At 36.1% G+C, this 14,088-nt stretch overlaps 1 protein-coding gene across 10 annotated transcripts in view; it reads right to left on the bottom strand.

The window, feature by feature from the left end:
* Nucleotides 1-14,088, bottom strand: part of SMARCA1 (SWI/SNF related, matrix associated, actin dependent regulator of chromatin, subfamily a, member 1) — a 279,873-nt gene that overhangs the window by 219,931 nt on the left and 45,854 nt on the right. For all 10 annotated transcript variants that reach the window (XR_008418391.1, XR_008418392.1, XM_053892041.1 and 7 more), the window contains 4 exons: nucleotides 9,145-9,267; nucleotides 6,698-6,830; nucleotides 3,018-3,136; nucleotides 2,693-2,905 (listed from right to left, as the gene is read on the bottom strand). Coding sequence is in view for 8 of the 10 variants with exons in the window: in XM_053892041.1 (XP_053748016.1) it covers nucleotides 2,693-2,905; nucleotides 3,018-3,136; nucleotides 6,698-6,830; nucleotides 9,145-9,267 (588 nt within the window). In the remaining 2 variants the exon portion in view is untranslated. The remainder of the gene's footprint in view (nucleotides 1-2,692; nucleotides 2,906-3,017; nucleotides 3,137-6,697; nucleotides 6,831-9,144; nucleotides 9,268-14,088) is intronic.

Here is a 14,088-nt window from a genome sequence, read left to right as displayed (position 1 = left end):
TCTTTTGTGTAAGCAGAGCACTTTAAATTTATGTCTATTGAATGTTATGTTGTGAGACTCAACCTATCCATCATTCCAATTTCTCTAGTTCCTTTTGAATCCTGGCTTGATCCAAAGTATTTGCTAGCTCTCCAGCATTATGTATTTCATAAACTTGATAGATATATTCTAATAGTCCAAGAACACTCTAAATTTATGTTATAGTTTTAAGAAATACTTGATCTTATCTGCCAGAATTAGCGTCTTCAGTGCAGCAACCCAGATTTTTCCTTTTTTTCAGTTCAGCTTGAACTTAAAATATAAAATGAATCAGAGGCACCTGGGTGGCTCAGTCAGTTAAGCATCTGACTTGATTTCAGCTGAGGTCACGATCTCATGGTTTGTGGGTTCGAGCCCCACGTTGGGCTCTGCACCGGCGGTGTAGAGCCTGCTCGGAATTCTGTCTCCCCCTCTCTCTCTGGCCTTCCCAGCCTGCACTCTCTCTCTCAATCTCAAAATAAATAAATAACCTTTTAAAAAAATATGGGGCACCTGGGTGGCTCAGTCGGTTGAGTGTCTGACTTCGACTTGGGTCATGATCCCGCGGTTCACGGGTTCGAGCCCCACATCAGGCTCTGTGCTGACAGCTTGGCGCATGGAGCCTGCTTCAGATTCTGTGTCTCCCTCTCGCTCCACCCCATCCCTCTTGTGCTCTGTCTCTCTCTTTCAGAAATGAATACACATTTAAAAATTTTCACAAAAAAATAAATAAGTAAGGGGCACCTGTGTGGCTCAGTCAGTTAAGCATCTGACTCTGAGCTCATGTCATGATCTCACTGTTTGTGGCTTCGAGCCCCACATCAGGCTCTGCACAGTCAGTGCAGGATTCTGCCTGGGATTCTGTCTCTCCCTCTCTCTGCCCCTTCCCTGATTGCTCTCTTTCTAAAAATAAATAAATAAACATACATGCATACATACATACATAAATGAATCAAACAAAACATTAAGCATTGCTTTGCACCCTTATTTCCACTTTTGGCCAAGAAAACATTTATGAAAGATAGCAGCTACTTAAAAATGTCCATTATTTGAACTGTTAGTTTCTGGAGCTTTTAATTTTTAGGCTATATAAAGCTACTTTTGTCTTAATTACCTCAGCTGACAAAAGACTGACAATGCTAACATTAAAAATGTGTTGCATTTTGGGGCGCCTGGGTGGCTCTGTCGGTTAAGCGTCCGACTTCAGCTCAGGTCACGATCTCGCGGTCCGTGAGTTCGAGCCCCGCGTCAGGCTCTGGGCTGATGGCTCAGAGCCTGGAGCCTGCTTCCGATTCTGTGTCTCCCTCTCTCTCTGCCCCTCCCCCATTCATGCTCTGTCTCTCTCTGTCCCAAAAATAAATAAACGTTAAAAAAAAATTTAAAAAAAAAAATGTGTTGCATTTTAAAAACCATTCAATATCAATTTGAACTCTGTTAAGCAGCATTAAAATTTAACAGGCACACAATTTACATTAGGAAGTAACAAAGTAAATTGCATGAAGCTAAAATATCTTTTCTACTTAATTATTCTCTGTCTCATAATATTCTTTTAAAGACTCACTTAGGCAACAATTCCTTCTCATTGAAAATAAATCCTTAAGTTGCTCACACAGCGTGAAGCACCACCTGCCTAATTACAAATGGGGAAGTGTACCTTTAAAGTGGACAGCTCTGGTGGTCACCATTTTAACCAAGTGATCAAACTTAGCATCACCAAGAGGGGGACAACCTATGTCATCGTGCCCCCTGACGTGATGCAATAAGTACACATCACTTATGTCACATTCTTGCCAAAAATGCTTAACCTAAATCTAAAAATGAGCGAGATAAATGTGGAACATTCTATGAGGTGCCTGGGTGGCTCTGTGGGTTAAGCGTCCGACTTTGGCTCAGGTCATGATCTCACAGTTTGTGGGTTGAGCACCGCATCGGGCTCTGTGCTGACATCTCAGAGCCTGGAGAACCTGCTTCAGATTCTGTATGTCTCTCTCTCTCTGCCCCTCCCCTCCTCACACTCTGTCTCAAAAATAAACATTAAAATTTTTTAACAAAAAAAATGTGGGACATTCTAGAAAACAGTAAGTTCAGGTACCTTAAAAAGCCATTTGTCATGAAAAACAAAAAGTTGTAGATTGAAAAAGACTAAAGAGGATCAGCAACAAAATGCAATATGTGAACCTTGCCTAGATCATCAATTTAAGAAAACAGCTATGAAAGACACTTTGAGAGAAACTGGAAAATTTTGTACATGGGACTGTATACCAGATGACATTACTGAATCACTGTTCACATTTTCAGGTAGGATAAAGGTATTATGGTTATGTAAGGAAAAGTTCTTATTTCTAGGAGATAAATGTTTAAGTATTTAGAGGTGGACACTCATGATTTCTTCAACTTACTTCCAAATGGCTCAGAAATATAGAATGTATATTTATGAATATCAGATACAGATACGTATTTCTGAATATAGGTATGTTCCTGTATTTCTGAATACAAAATATAGGCTCTATGTGTACATACAGATTCTATGTATATATGTACAAATGTATATGTGGGTAGGGGGAGAAAGCCAACGTGGCAAAATGTTAACCATTAAAGAATCTAAATGAGGAATATATGACATTTGAAATTTTTCAAGATAAAAAGTTGAAGGAAATAAGAAAAGAATACATACCATGGCAGTTCTAGACTTGATAAACCAGTCAAATCTAAACTGAGGAGCATTCCGTACACACTGTCTTAATTCTTCATACACGTTTTCTCTGTCAAAGCCCATTTTGTGTAACATACAAATCAAGAATCTATCTTCTTCCTCAGTATAGTTCTTTCCTTTGCTGGTTCCATACTGAATACGTAACTGATGAAATGGAGCCTTGTATCTTGCAATCTATAAATTTAAACAAAATAGTGATTTTAACTAAATGTGTAATAAGTCAAAACTAATCACTGTATCAATTAAAACAATCTAATAATAATTTTTAAATTATGAAATAAAGTACTTTGGCATCCAGGGCTTTCTTGATACTGATCCTTCGTTGAATTCTTGCTTCTCCACGTTCAATCTGAGCCATAATTTTCTCAATGTCTTGTAATTCATTGCAACGTTCCCAAAAGACAGCTGAAAAACACAATTATTACTTTTCAATAAATGTACTACCATCTTAAACAAATGAATGCAAGGAACTATAGAATAAAGAATTAACAGGGCATGATGTAGTAAACTTACACTGTTTAAAACTTAAGATTCAGATTCATCTGTATATGTGTATATGTTCAATTATTAAATACCCCTTTTTATTTAAAAGTAAGACCTTGGGGCACCTGCGTAGCTCAGTTAAAGCTTCCGATTTCGGCTCAGGTCATGATCTTGCAAACCAGTCCATTAGTTCAAGCCCCGCGTCGGGCTCTAGGCTGACAGCTCAGAGCCTGGAGCCTGCTTTGGCTTATCTCCCTCTCACTGTGCCCCTCACTGGCTCACAGTCTGTGTCTCTCTCTCAAAAATAAACATTAAAAAATTTAAAACACCTCAACAAGAAGGTTTTAGGCTAGTGAATTTCTTTTCATGAAATATTATAGAATTTTTAATTATCAATCTCAAATGACTAGAATTTTTAAAGATACTACAGACACTAATTTAAGCTATGATTTCATTCAAACATGATATAAAAGGGACCAAACACATAAAGTGAAACAGGAGAGAGGTAGCCATATAAACTTAGAGAACACAGCTTCCTAGCAAGAAAAAACAAAAACAAAACCCATTATCAACTCAAACTTGTTATGAAGCAGCAATTTATTACCGAAACTTGTTAAATTTATTTATCTTGAGAGAGAGCAAAAAAGAGTGCGTGCATGTGAGAGAGAGAGGGAGAGAGAGATTCCCGAGCAGGTTCCGTGCTGTCAGCACAGAGCCCAATGTAGGGCTTGATCTCATGAACCCAGAGATCATGACCTGAGCTGAAACCAAGAGTCAAACTCTTGAGAGCCACCTAAGCACCACTCTTACCAAAACTCTTATTTCACTTTTGGAACCACTCACTAAACTTACAATATTTCCAACAACCTGTACCCTGTTTTCTAAACTTACCTGAAATAGTCTTTTCTCTTAAAAACAAAACAAAAAAACACAAAGTCACCCAAATTTTATATATGATCTAAATAATCTGGCTGTATTAGGTCACATCTTATGACTTCAGTGGAGGGTATTTTAATGTTTGTTTGTTTGTTTGTTTATGTTAGAGAGAGAGAGAGAGAGAGAGAGAGAGAGAATCCCAACCAGGCCATGTGCTGTCAGTGCAGAGCCTGATGCAGGGTTAAATCCCATGACCATGAGATCATGACCTGAGGCAAAATCAAGAGATGGATGCTCAACCGACTGAGCCACCCAGGTGCCCCAGTGAAAGGCCTTTTAATGGCATACTCTACATTCTCAAATTTTTCATTTTTAGAGCCTATCACAAAAGGAATGTTAGTGCTCTCTGATTTTTATTTGCTGGGGCGGGGGGGGCTTCAATAACAAACATTTATTTCTCACAGTTATGGAGGCTGAGAAGTCCCAAGATCAAGGTGCTGGAAGATTCCAAGTCCAGTGAGAGCCCACACCCTGGTTCATAGATGACGGTCTTCCCAATGTGTCCTCACATGCTGGAAAGGGCAAGGGAGCTCTCTGGGGTCTCTTTTATAAGGGCACTAATCCCATTCATGAGTACTCCACCCTTATGACCTAATCACCTCCCAACCCTACCTGCTAATACCATCACACTGAGGGTTAGGATCTCAATATCTAAATTTGAGGGGGAAACATTCAACCTATAGCACACAATCTGAACATTAGTGGGCCATTTTCTTCTTTGCGCTGGACGTTAACCACCCATCTCAGCATCACAAAAGAAACTGTCACTCTCTGGTTTTTATAAGCACCTTTGTTCATTTATTCATTCTCTCTTATTCATTCAGCACACAAATGCCTGCTATGTAGGAGATACGAACAGCCAATTATATACACTTCTTTTACTGCAACCAACTACATGAAACCATTCCAATCTCCCCATCCTGTGACATGGCCCCAATTTAACCGTGCTGAGCCAGTCCTGCCACCGGGCTTGGTGTCAAATGTGAGAGAACATCTGATATGGTATCTTTCTGAATCACTTCTTTTCTTGCAATTTCATAAACATTGATGCTATTTTGAAGAAAATTCTACTTTGGAAAATCTCTCCACACAAAATCTCTCTTATATTCTTTTCATTAGAATGAAAATGCTGTTAGAATTTCTCATCTATTTTTACCCTTTCTAAGCCCCCAAATGCTGTAAGCTTATGTGATAAAGCTTACAAGTAATAGTAATGCTATATTGGAATCAAGGAAAAGGAAGTTCATAAATTTGGTATTATATGAAGTAAAAGCTCAATATAATCAGCCTCTAAATTCCTTGTTAATCACCAGAAACCCTCTCTGATTTCCAAAAGAAAAAGTGTCTTTTCTCTTATTAAACCTGGATTTCTTCAAGCACTAACAGTACAGATAAATTAAAAGCTGTTCCTAGCTTATATTAATTTTTGGTATATTTATTAGTATCCTCTCCCAGCTATTTTTCATGGCAAAAACACAGAATTTCAACTGTTAAAGCCACGTAGGCTTTGAGGGGTTAGCACAGAAACCAAACCTACTTTGCAAAATTGTTTCTAGAAGGGAAAAAAATGCTCTAGATTCTAAACAGCTGATACTCAGACTAAATTTGAAAGTTCAACCTATTTGTAAGTAAGAAAATTCCTGTTCTACATATAGAAAACTTGCTAGAGATAATTACCTATTTTTACTAAGATTTCTTTCAGAAACCTGAGTTGCATGTGCTGCGACACGGGCATTCATATTAACTCTATATGCTTCAAGACCAAAGACACAGCTAAGTAAGGGAGAGGATTCCAGAACCAATCAAAAGATTTATTGTAGGGGGGATCTGGGTGGCTCAGTAGGTTGAGCATCTGACTTCGACTCAGGTCTTGATCTTGTAGTTTGTGGGTTCGAGCCGCATGTTGGGCTCTGTGCTGACAGCTCAGAGCCTGGAGCCTGCTTTGCATTCATTCTCTCTCTCTCTCTCTCTCTCTCTCTCTCTCTCTCTCTCTCAAAAATGAATAAACATTAAAAAATTTCTTTTAATTAAAAAAATTTAAAAATTAAAAATAATTCTAGCAGTCTTTTTAGATCTATTCCAGCTTGCCTCAAGTTAATGGAATCCACATGACCTGTCTGGAGCTGATTAGAACTCTAAGGGTGTTTGAGGACCTAAATTCCCTGAGAAGAATCTTCTACTTCAAAGATGTCCTAGCAAGACACAAATTCAATCTTCTGAACCTCAAGTCTCAGATCTGAATTGCCCATAAGAGGATCAAATTCCAGAGGTGGGTAAGTGGGAAACTCATTTTGTCAATGCTCATTCAACAGCTACCCTTGTTTCGTTAGGACTTTACTTGGCTTGATAAGCTAACTGCTAAAGACAATAGCGGCCTGTTTAGGTAAATCTTATAATCTTATCGTGGAAATACAATTACATTTTATACTGTTACCTACACTTTATGCTTAATAGTTTAAAAGATCTCTGAATAATGATACAATTAAATTGATACTAAAGAATGAATAAGGTTACAATTAAACACTATGTTTAAAGTTATACACAAACCTGAATACTCCATGACCTCTTCAGGTGATTTGCCCTCCACCTCTCGAGCTATATTATCAATGTCATCTCTTCCATACTTCTCATTAGCTTTAATAAACTGGTTAAAATCTCGCTTAGTCCAGTTTGTGAATCCCTGTGAACAAAATATTAAGCATCATCAACAGAGGTTAAATTAGCAAATCCATTTATCCATTTATTATTCTACATGTTTTTTACAATGATACATTAAAAACAGTTTGAAAGACTTAAAATGCTCCTCCTTATAAAATCCCAGGGTATTTTTGGAATCAGAAGTTGAGTGTTATAAAAATAACTGATTTTCTATCATGAAGAGATATACTTCTAAGTACTACAAATGGATTTATAGTTCCAAGATATTGTGTAGTTTTTAATTCCATATTTTATAGATGCCTACATTAAAATACAAATGCACTGATATAAAAATGCTAATATAAAAACGAAGTCCTTTATATTTCAGTGCTTCAACAGTTTTTTTCAGATCTGTTCCCATGTAAATTAAGAAAGGAATGTGGTTGCATTAAATCCAAAAAACTTAGAGGGAAAAATAAGAATGCAGAAAATATTTCACACTCTTTATAGCATTCCAAATTACAGGTGACCCTTGGGTTTGTTTTTTTGTTTTTTTGGTTTTTTGATGAATACAGTGCACCACTATAAGTGTATCTTCTCTTCCTTATGATCTACTTAATGACATTTTCTCTTCTCTAGCTTACTTTATTGTAAGAATACAGTATGTAATACATGTAACATGAAAAGTATGTGTTAATCTGCTATTTATGTTAGCAGTAAGGCTTCCAGTAAACAGTAGGCTATTAGTAGATAAGCTTTGGGGGAGTCAAAATTACAGGAAATTTTTCAGCTTCATGGGGGGTCAGCATCCCTAACTCCCACATTGTTCAAGGGCCAACTGTACTGTGAATAAATAATTTCTATTCAAAATTGTATTCACAAAATAGAATCTGTATAAACAGAATATGACTGGTCCCACTCAATTTCCTTATTAAAAGATTGAACAGTTTAATCACTGTTTTAAATCTCTGGTATTATTAGCATGTCTGTGAAATCACAAAACCAAGAATTTGTTTTCTACTCCTTATTTCCCAACCCATAAAAATGTGATATCCCTGGCAGTTCAAAACTCTATCCCTAGCTTTTAGTTGATGAAGATTTCAGGTGACCCCACATTTTGTTTCTTTGCCATGATTTTTTATTAAGATTAATTATTTAAGGCACCAGAGAAAGATGTTTAAAGATGAATTCAACTACTAGGGAGGAACAAAAAAAAATTGACTTTACTTCTAGTTACAAACTAAAGCAATTTCTCAGTTGATAATGTGTATTCACAATATACTGTACATTCACCATATACTACAAGCCAAGTAGTATTCTAAGACCAGAACTTTACTTTTGTGTTCAGGAAATAAATTGTGCAAATACAACATGAATATTTAAATGTTTTATTTTATTCTGTGGTAAGTCCTAATATTCAGCCAAAGCAATTACATTGTCAAACTAAACTTTATGACTTCCAGGCATTTGGCTGCAAAACTTATGATTATACTTTGCAAAAATTCATTCAGTAAAGTTACACATCATAACAAAGATCTATATAATAAGATAAAAATACAAAACTATCTTTCAATAATTAATGTGGCCAACTTTCCTAGCACTGTGCTTTGCATATTTTTCAAAAGAACTTGTTGAATAAATAAATCTTGCTAGCAACTTTCTATATACTAAGGTGGTACCATCCAGTACATTTGTTTATCTTGCAAGGGTCTTTTACACTGTAACTTTTTTTATCTTCTACAGATTATTTGTGTATTACTTCTACACTCATAAAACTCATTAAACCAACAATGACCGGAAAGCATTAATATTTTGTTCAAATGAAAATGTTCCCTATTTAAAACTATTAGCTTTTAATTATACAATAATCACATTACAGGTTCAGAAATCTCTCATTGTTATATGAAAGTCCTTTCCAAGAAAGGATAAAAAGCATTTTGAGAATTATGAAATTATTCTAATAAAATATTAGTAGAGTACAATTTCAGAGGACAGTTCACAAAAATGAAATAAATTTAAACTTTGAAGAATATGCTCGTAATTACTGTCTACCAAGCTTCGTATGTGTATTAACTGACTTTAGTATAATTGCTAAAATATGTCTTCTTAGTAATAACTGACACTTATATTTTCATTTATGTATTCTCTATATACTATATACTATATATTTCCAAATGCATGTATTCTACAAGTGGGATAAAAAAAGAGGAATATCTGATCCAAATGTATGTTTACAAAATAGCCCTGAGTGTTGCTGATGTGTCTAATCAGCCCATACAATAAAAGGTAAATGTGATGTTTTTTTTCTTTTTCTACTAGTTAATGAAGAAGCACTTCAGCCACTTAAAATATTTTACTTGTGTGAGAAGTTTTTCTTTTTCTTCAGTCTCTTCTGGTGTAAGAGGTTCAGCTCCATCAATCTTTTTTTGCTCCTCTCTTTGAGCCACAGCTGGATTGGGGATATCAGGATTCCTTGGGACCTATAAATCAAGAGATGAATTTTAATTAAACTGTTGAGAAAAATTAATTAAGGGTATATATACATGTATCAATCTTAGAGTTATTTCAACAGTAAACAATATAAAGCCATACCAGAATGATACAGGATCCTCTCCATGTTCTTACTACAATGCTATTACCAAAATAAAAACCATTTTTAAATGTGCCATGTGGTATTTTAGAGTTAAGCCCACAGCTAAATGCCACATTATATTCTAGATTTATTTATAACTGTGGAACAAAATACATCCTTGTAATATTGTAATATATGGTGGTAACAATAATACCATTATGCCAACACTAACATTATACAATAAAATTTCAAGCCCAGAAGAAACAAAAAGTTTGGCAGTACAAAAAGAACTCATACACACCTGGCAATATAGACCAGGGTAGAGAAGTGCAATGCACTCAATGCTCTGATCACTTCAAAATGCAAAAAGAAAGGAATGATTTTACTGCCTGCCAGGGCATGGAAAGGGAGAGCAACTTCACATAAAATGCCAAGACTGGAAGAAGTGACAGGATAATGAAGAACCCAAACTCTACACTCTACATATATAGAGAATACATGTAAGAGGGAAAGGGTGGTGGAGTATGCGAACAGCTGTGATGCAATCAGCAGTCAAGAGAAAAAGATAAAGTAGCAGTGACCAACAGAAATTCTAGTGTTTAGGATACAGAGTTACAGATACACTGATAACTAAGAAGAGAGTTCAAGTCCAAAAGAGTGGGGACAGAAGCTCAGCTCTCCAAGGAAGCAACCAATCAGCCAGGCACCTGTATCTCAAAACTGCAGCCCCCCATGTCCAGTGTGTCACAGTGAACACAACCAGTACAGTTCAGCAATTTGGAGCAGCATTCACTGTATGGATTGACAAACTAAGTCACTCAGCCCAAAGCCTCACACCATTTCTATGTGCATCTGCAGTAACGTAAATAACATAAGAGGGCAAGTACCTAACATGTGTACTGCATTTTATAGCATTCCATTAAACATGAAAAGAAAAGGGTTGGGGCACCTGGGTGGCTCAGTCAGTTAAACATCCAACTCTGGCTCGGGTCATGATCTTGAGGTCCTGGAGTTCGAGCCCCACATCGGGCTCTCTGCTGTCAGCACACAGCCCATTTCAGATTCTCTGTCCTTCTCCCTCTGTCCCTCCCCCACTCATGCTCTCTCTCTTAAAAATAAATACAAAAAAATTTTTTTAATTAAAAAAAAACGGGTTGACACTAAGCCTTCCACTGTTTGATATGCACACCTATCATAAACAGCTCATTCCCTATGGTTTTACTACAATGTAATTATGATACAAATCAGAGTACATTTTTCTAATTGTTGTACATATTTCATAGAGTTTTGAAACCATAGTGTAACTTGAAAATAAATATTTTTTAATTTATTTTTTGAGAGAGAGTGAGTGAGCCAGTAAGCGTGAGCCAGGGAGGAGCAGAGAGTGGTGGGGGGGGGAGACAGAGGATCAGAGGCAGGTTCTGCGTTGACAACAGTGAACCTGATGCAGGGCTCAAATTCACAAACCATGAGATCATGACTTGAGCCAAAGTCAGACACTCAACAATAATTTTTAATATTTTCATAATAATTTTTAAATTATTGTATCCAGTAGTTTTTTAAATGTAAACCCTACTAATTTTAAAAGAATTACTGAAAAAAACAGGTTCATTTGCAATCATCAGTACCAGACAATCAAATTAGTAAGTACAGACTAAATGTCTATTGTGTCTGTAGCACCATGACAGGTATTCACTGGAATATAAAATCAGTGGACATGGTCCTTGCCTACAGGAAGCCCCACAACCCAGTTGTGGAATTTTGAACGCTAAGGATTTGGGGAGATGAAGAAGAGGCAAACAATATTCGAGGCTGGAACACTAGGAGCAAAACCAGTAAAAGCAATGCCAGGAAGGATCATACAGGGTTTATGTTGAAAAGGGGTAAGAAACAAGGCCAGGTGGAGAGAGATTTACAAGCCTTTTAAACTACACAGTACACAACAGCAAGCCACTGGAGATTTTTCAATAGGAGACTAAAGTGTCAAAACGTGTTTTCACTTGGAAGCTTTGTGCTGGATGCACTGAAGTGTGGAAACAGCAAGAAAACCAGCTAAACGGCCATAATCTAGAAATGAAGTATGATCACCTGGCCTAAGATGGTTACAAATGTAAATGGAAAAGGTATAAATTAAAAATGAAATGCAGGCCAGTGACAAGCATGACTAAAATAACTTTTATCAAAAAATATATATATAAAATAATTTTTCAATAGCTAAATTCAATTTTTAAATTACAGGCGCACCACCAATTCCATTCCTAACATATCTATCTATACAAAGGCTTTTGCAAAGGGGTGCCTGGGTGGCTCAGTCAGTTGAGTGACTCTTGATTTTGGCTCAAGTCATGATCTCATGGTTCGTGGTTTTGAGCCGCATCAGGCTCCACAGCAGAGCCTGCTTGGGATTCTCTCTCTCTCCCTCTCTCTCTACCCATTCTGCACTCTCTCAAAATAAATAAATAAACTTAAAAAAAAATACTTTTGCAAAAATGTTCACAGCTTTACTCCCAACAGCCAAAAGCCAGAAAACAGCCCAGATGTCCATCAACATGAGAACAGATAAGCAAACTGGTACATCCTTACAATGGGACAGTACTTAGCAGTAAAAAGGAATGAGCCACCAAGAATGGGACATGAATGAATCTCAAAAACATTATGTTAAGAGAAAAACACCTTACACATAACACATGATTACATTAATGTGAAATTCTAGAGTAAATAACTAATCTATGGAGGAAAATACTATCAGAACGGTGGTGGTCTCTGGGGAGTGAGTATAGAGATTGACTGGGAAGAGGCACTTTCTGGGGTGACAGTAATATGCTATATCTCCATAGGGGTTTAGTTCTGCAAATATACATTTGTCAAAATACAATGAATGAAACACTTAAGATTTATACATTTCATTGTATGCTAATTTTACCTTGAAAAAAGTATCAAATAAATATTGAACACTGGCTAATAATATGCATGTTGAAGTGTTTCTGAGTGAAATATACTTAGGTCTGCAACTCTGAAATGCATAAAAAAATAAGTTGGATATCCATTTGCTAGAAGGCTGGAGAAACGGACAAATAGGTGATAAAGCCCATATAGTAAGATATAAATTGAAGAATATATGTGGTGTGTATGTAGATGTTCACTATACAATCATTTCAATATTTTTATATGGTTAAAAATTTTACATAACAAAATGTTTGGAAAAAATTACAGACACAGCTTTAAAAAGTTTAATAGACCTGGGGTGCCTGGTGGCTCAGTCGGTTAAACATCCAACTTTGGCTCAGGTCATGATCTCACGGTTCATGAGTTCAAAGCCCGCATCGGGCTCTGTGCTGACAGCTCAGAGTGTGGAGCCTGCTTCAGATTCTGTGTCTCCCTCTTTCTCTGCTCCTCCCCTGCTTCCACTCTCTCTCTCAAAAATGAATAAACATTAAAAACATTTTTTTAAAAAAAAGTTTAACAGACCCTTGGTAATATATGAAATTACTGTGACTTTAAGTTTTAATTTTAACTGAGAAAAACTTATTTAATATTAAGATATTTCTCTATGAAATAGCTTCAAAATATCCATGTCCAAGAAACCATTTTAACAAAGTACATATTTTATAAACATCTAATTTTATGCCAGAAAATGGAAATACAGCTGGAAACATACCTGCACAAAATAAACTGTTCATTCCTATGCAGATATACCCAATACTAAAAATTTCCCACTTGAACTTTAACAAAAGCAAAATCATAATACTATATTACACCATTAGATTTTAGGCTCCTTGGCAGACTACTTTTTCCACATCTACTGCTAATATTTTCAGTGCAGCAAAACTTTAGAAGGACTTCATCTGTATTATGTTTACTATTTTAATTAAAATACCTAACTGCTAAAATTTCTAGAATTAGAAATTACTCAAAATGCCTACATTCCCATATCTCCTCCTACAATATTCATTTTGAAAAGGTATTTATTTTTTCATTTGTCATATTTGAAGCTGGAGAAAGCTGTAGAACATTCTAACATTTATCTTCAATAAAAAATTCGTTAGGGACAGATACAGACATTTGACAAATGGAGAAAGTTCTATAATCTCCGTGAGTTTTGTACATATTTTATAAATATGTTCTTATCAGCATTAAACTTCCTGGAGTGATTTCAAAGTGCTATATAAGAATTAAGTAAACAAATCATAGAGATACCTACACACTACCTGAAATATTCATACTGTATGTCTTACTGATGCCCCTCCCCCCAGTAACACTTAATACAGCCACAATATACTAAAAGTTATCTTTCGAGAGGAAACATCTCCATTATTACTTGGATTTCTAGTCAGACATTAAGGAATGTGCAACTAAGAGCTGTGTTCCATTGAAAAGTGAAAAAAAAATTGGTCATGGTCAGAATGAGTTTTAGGAAGCCCTTCATAGAAATATGGAACAATGAATTAAATGCAGTGGCACACAAAGTCATGTAGTGACCTGAAATCAGCACATGGTACTGTCTTGCCACTGCAAACAGCTGGCTCATGATGGCACATTACCAAAACTCACAGAGATTATAGAATTTTCTCCATTTGTCAAGTGTGTGTGTATCTGTCACTAAAGAATATTTTATTGAAGATAAATATTAGAATGTTCTACAGCTTTCTCCAGCTTCAAATATGGCACAGGTCTTTCACGCCAGATCTTAGACTCAATGGGACTTACAGATCCTCTGTTTTTTTTTTAA

Source organism: Panthera pardus, unplaced genomic scaffold, assembly GCF_024362965.1.
Source record: "Panthera pardus isolate Hobbes unplaced genomic scaffold, ASM2436296v1 HiC_scaffold_27, whole genome shotgun sequence".
In the NCBI taxonomy this organism is placed as follows: domain Eukaryota; kingdom Metazoa; phylum Chordata; class Mammalia; order Carnivora; family Felidae; genus Panthera; species Panthera pardus.
This window is presented reverse-complemented; position numbering and strand designations above follow the sequence as displayed.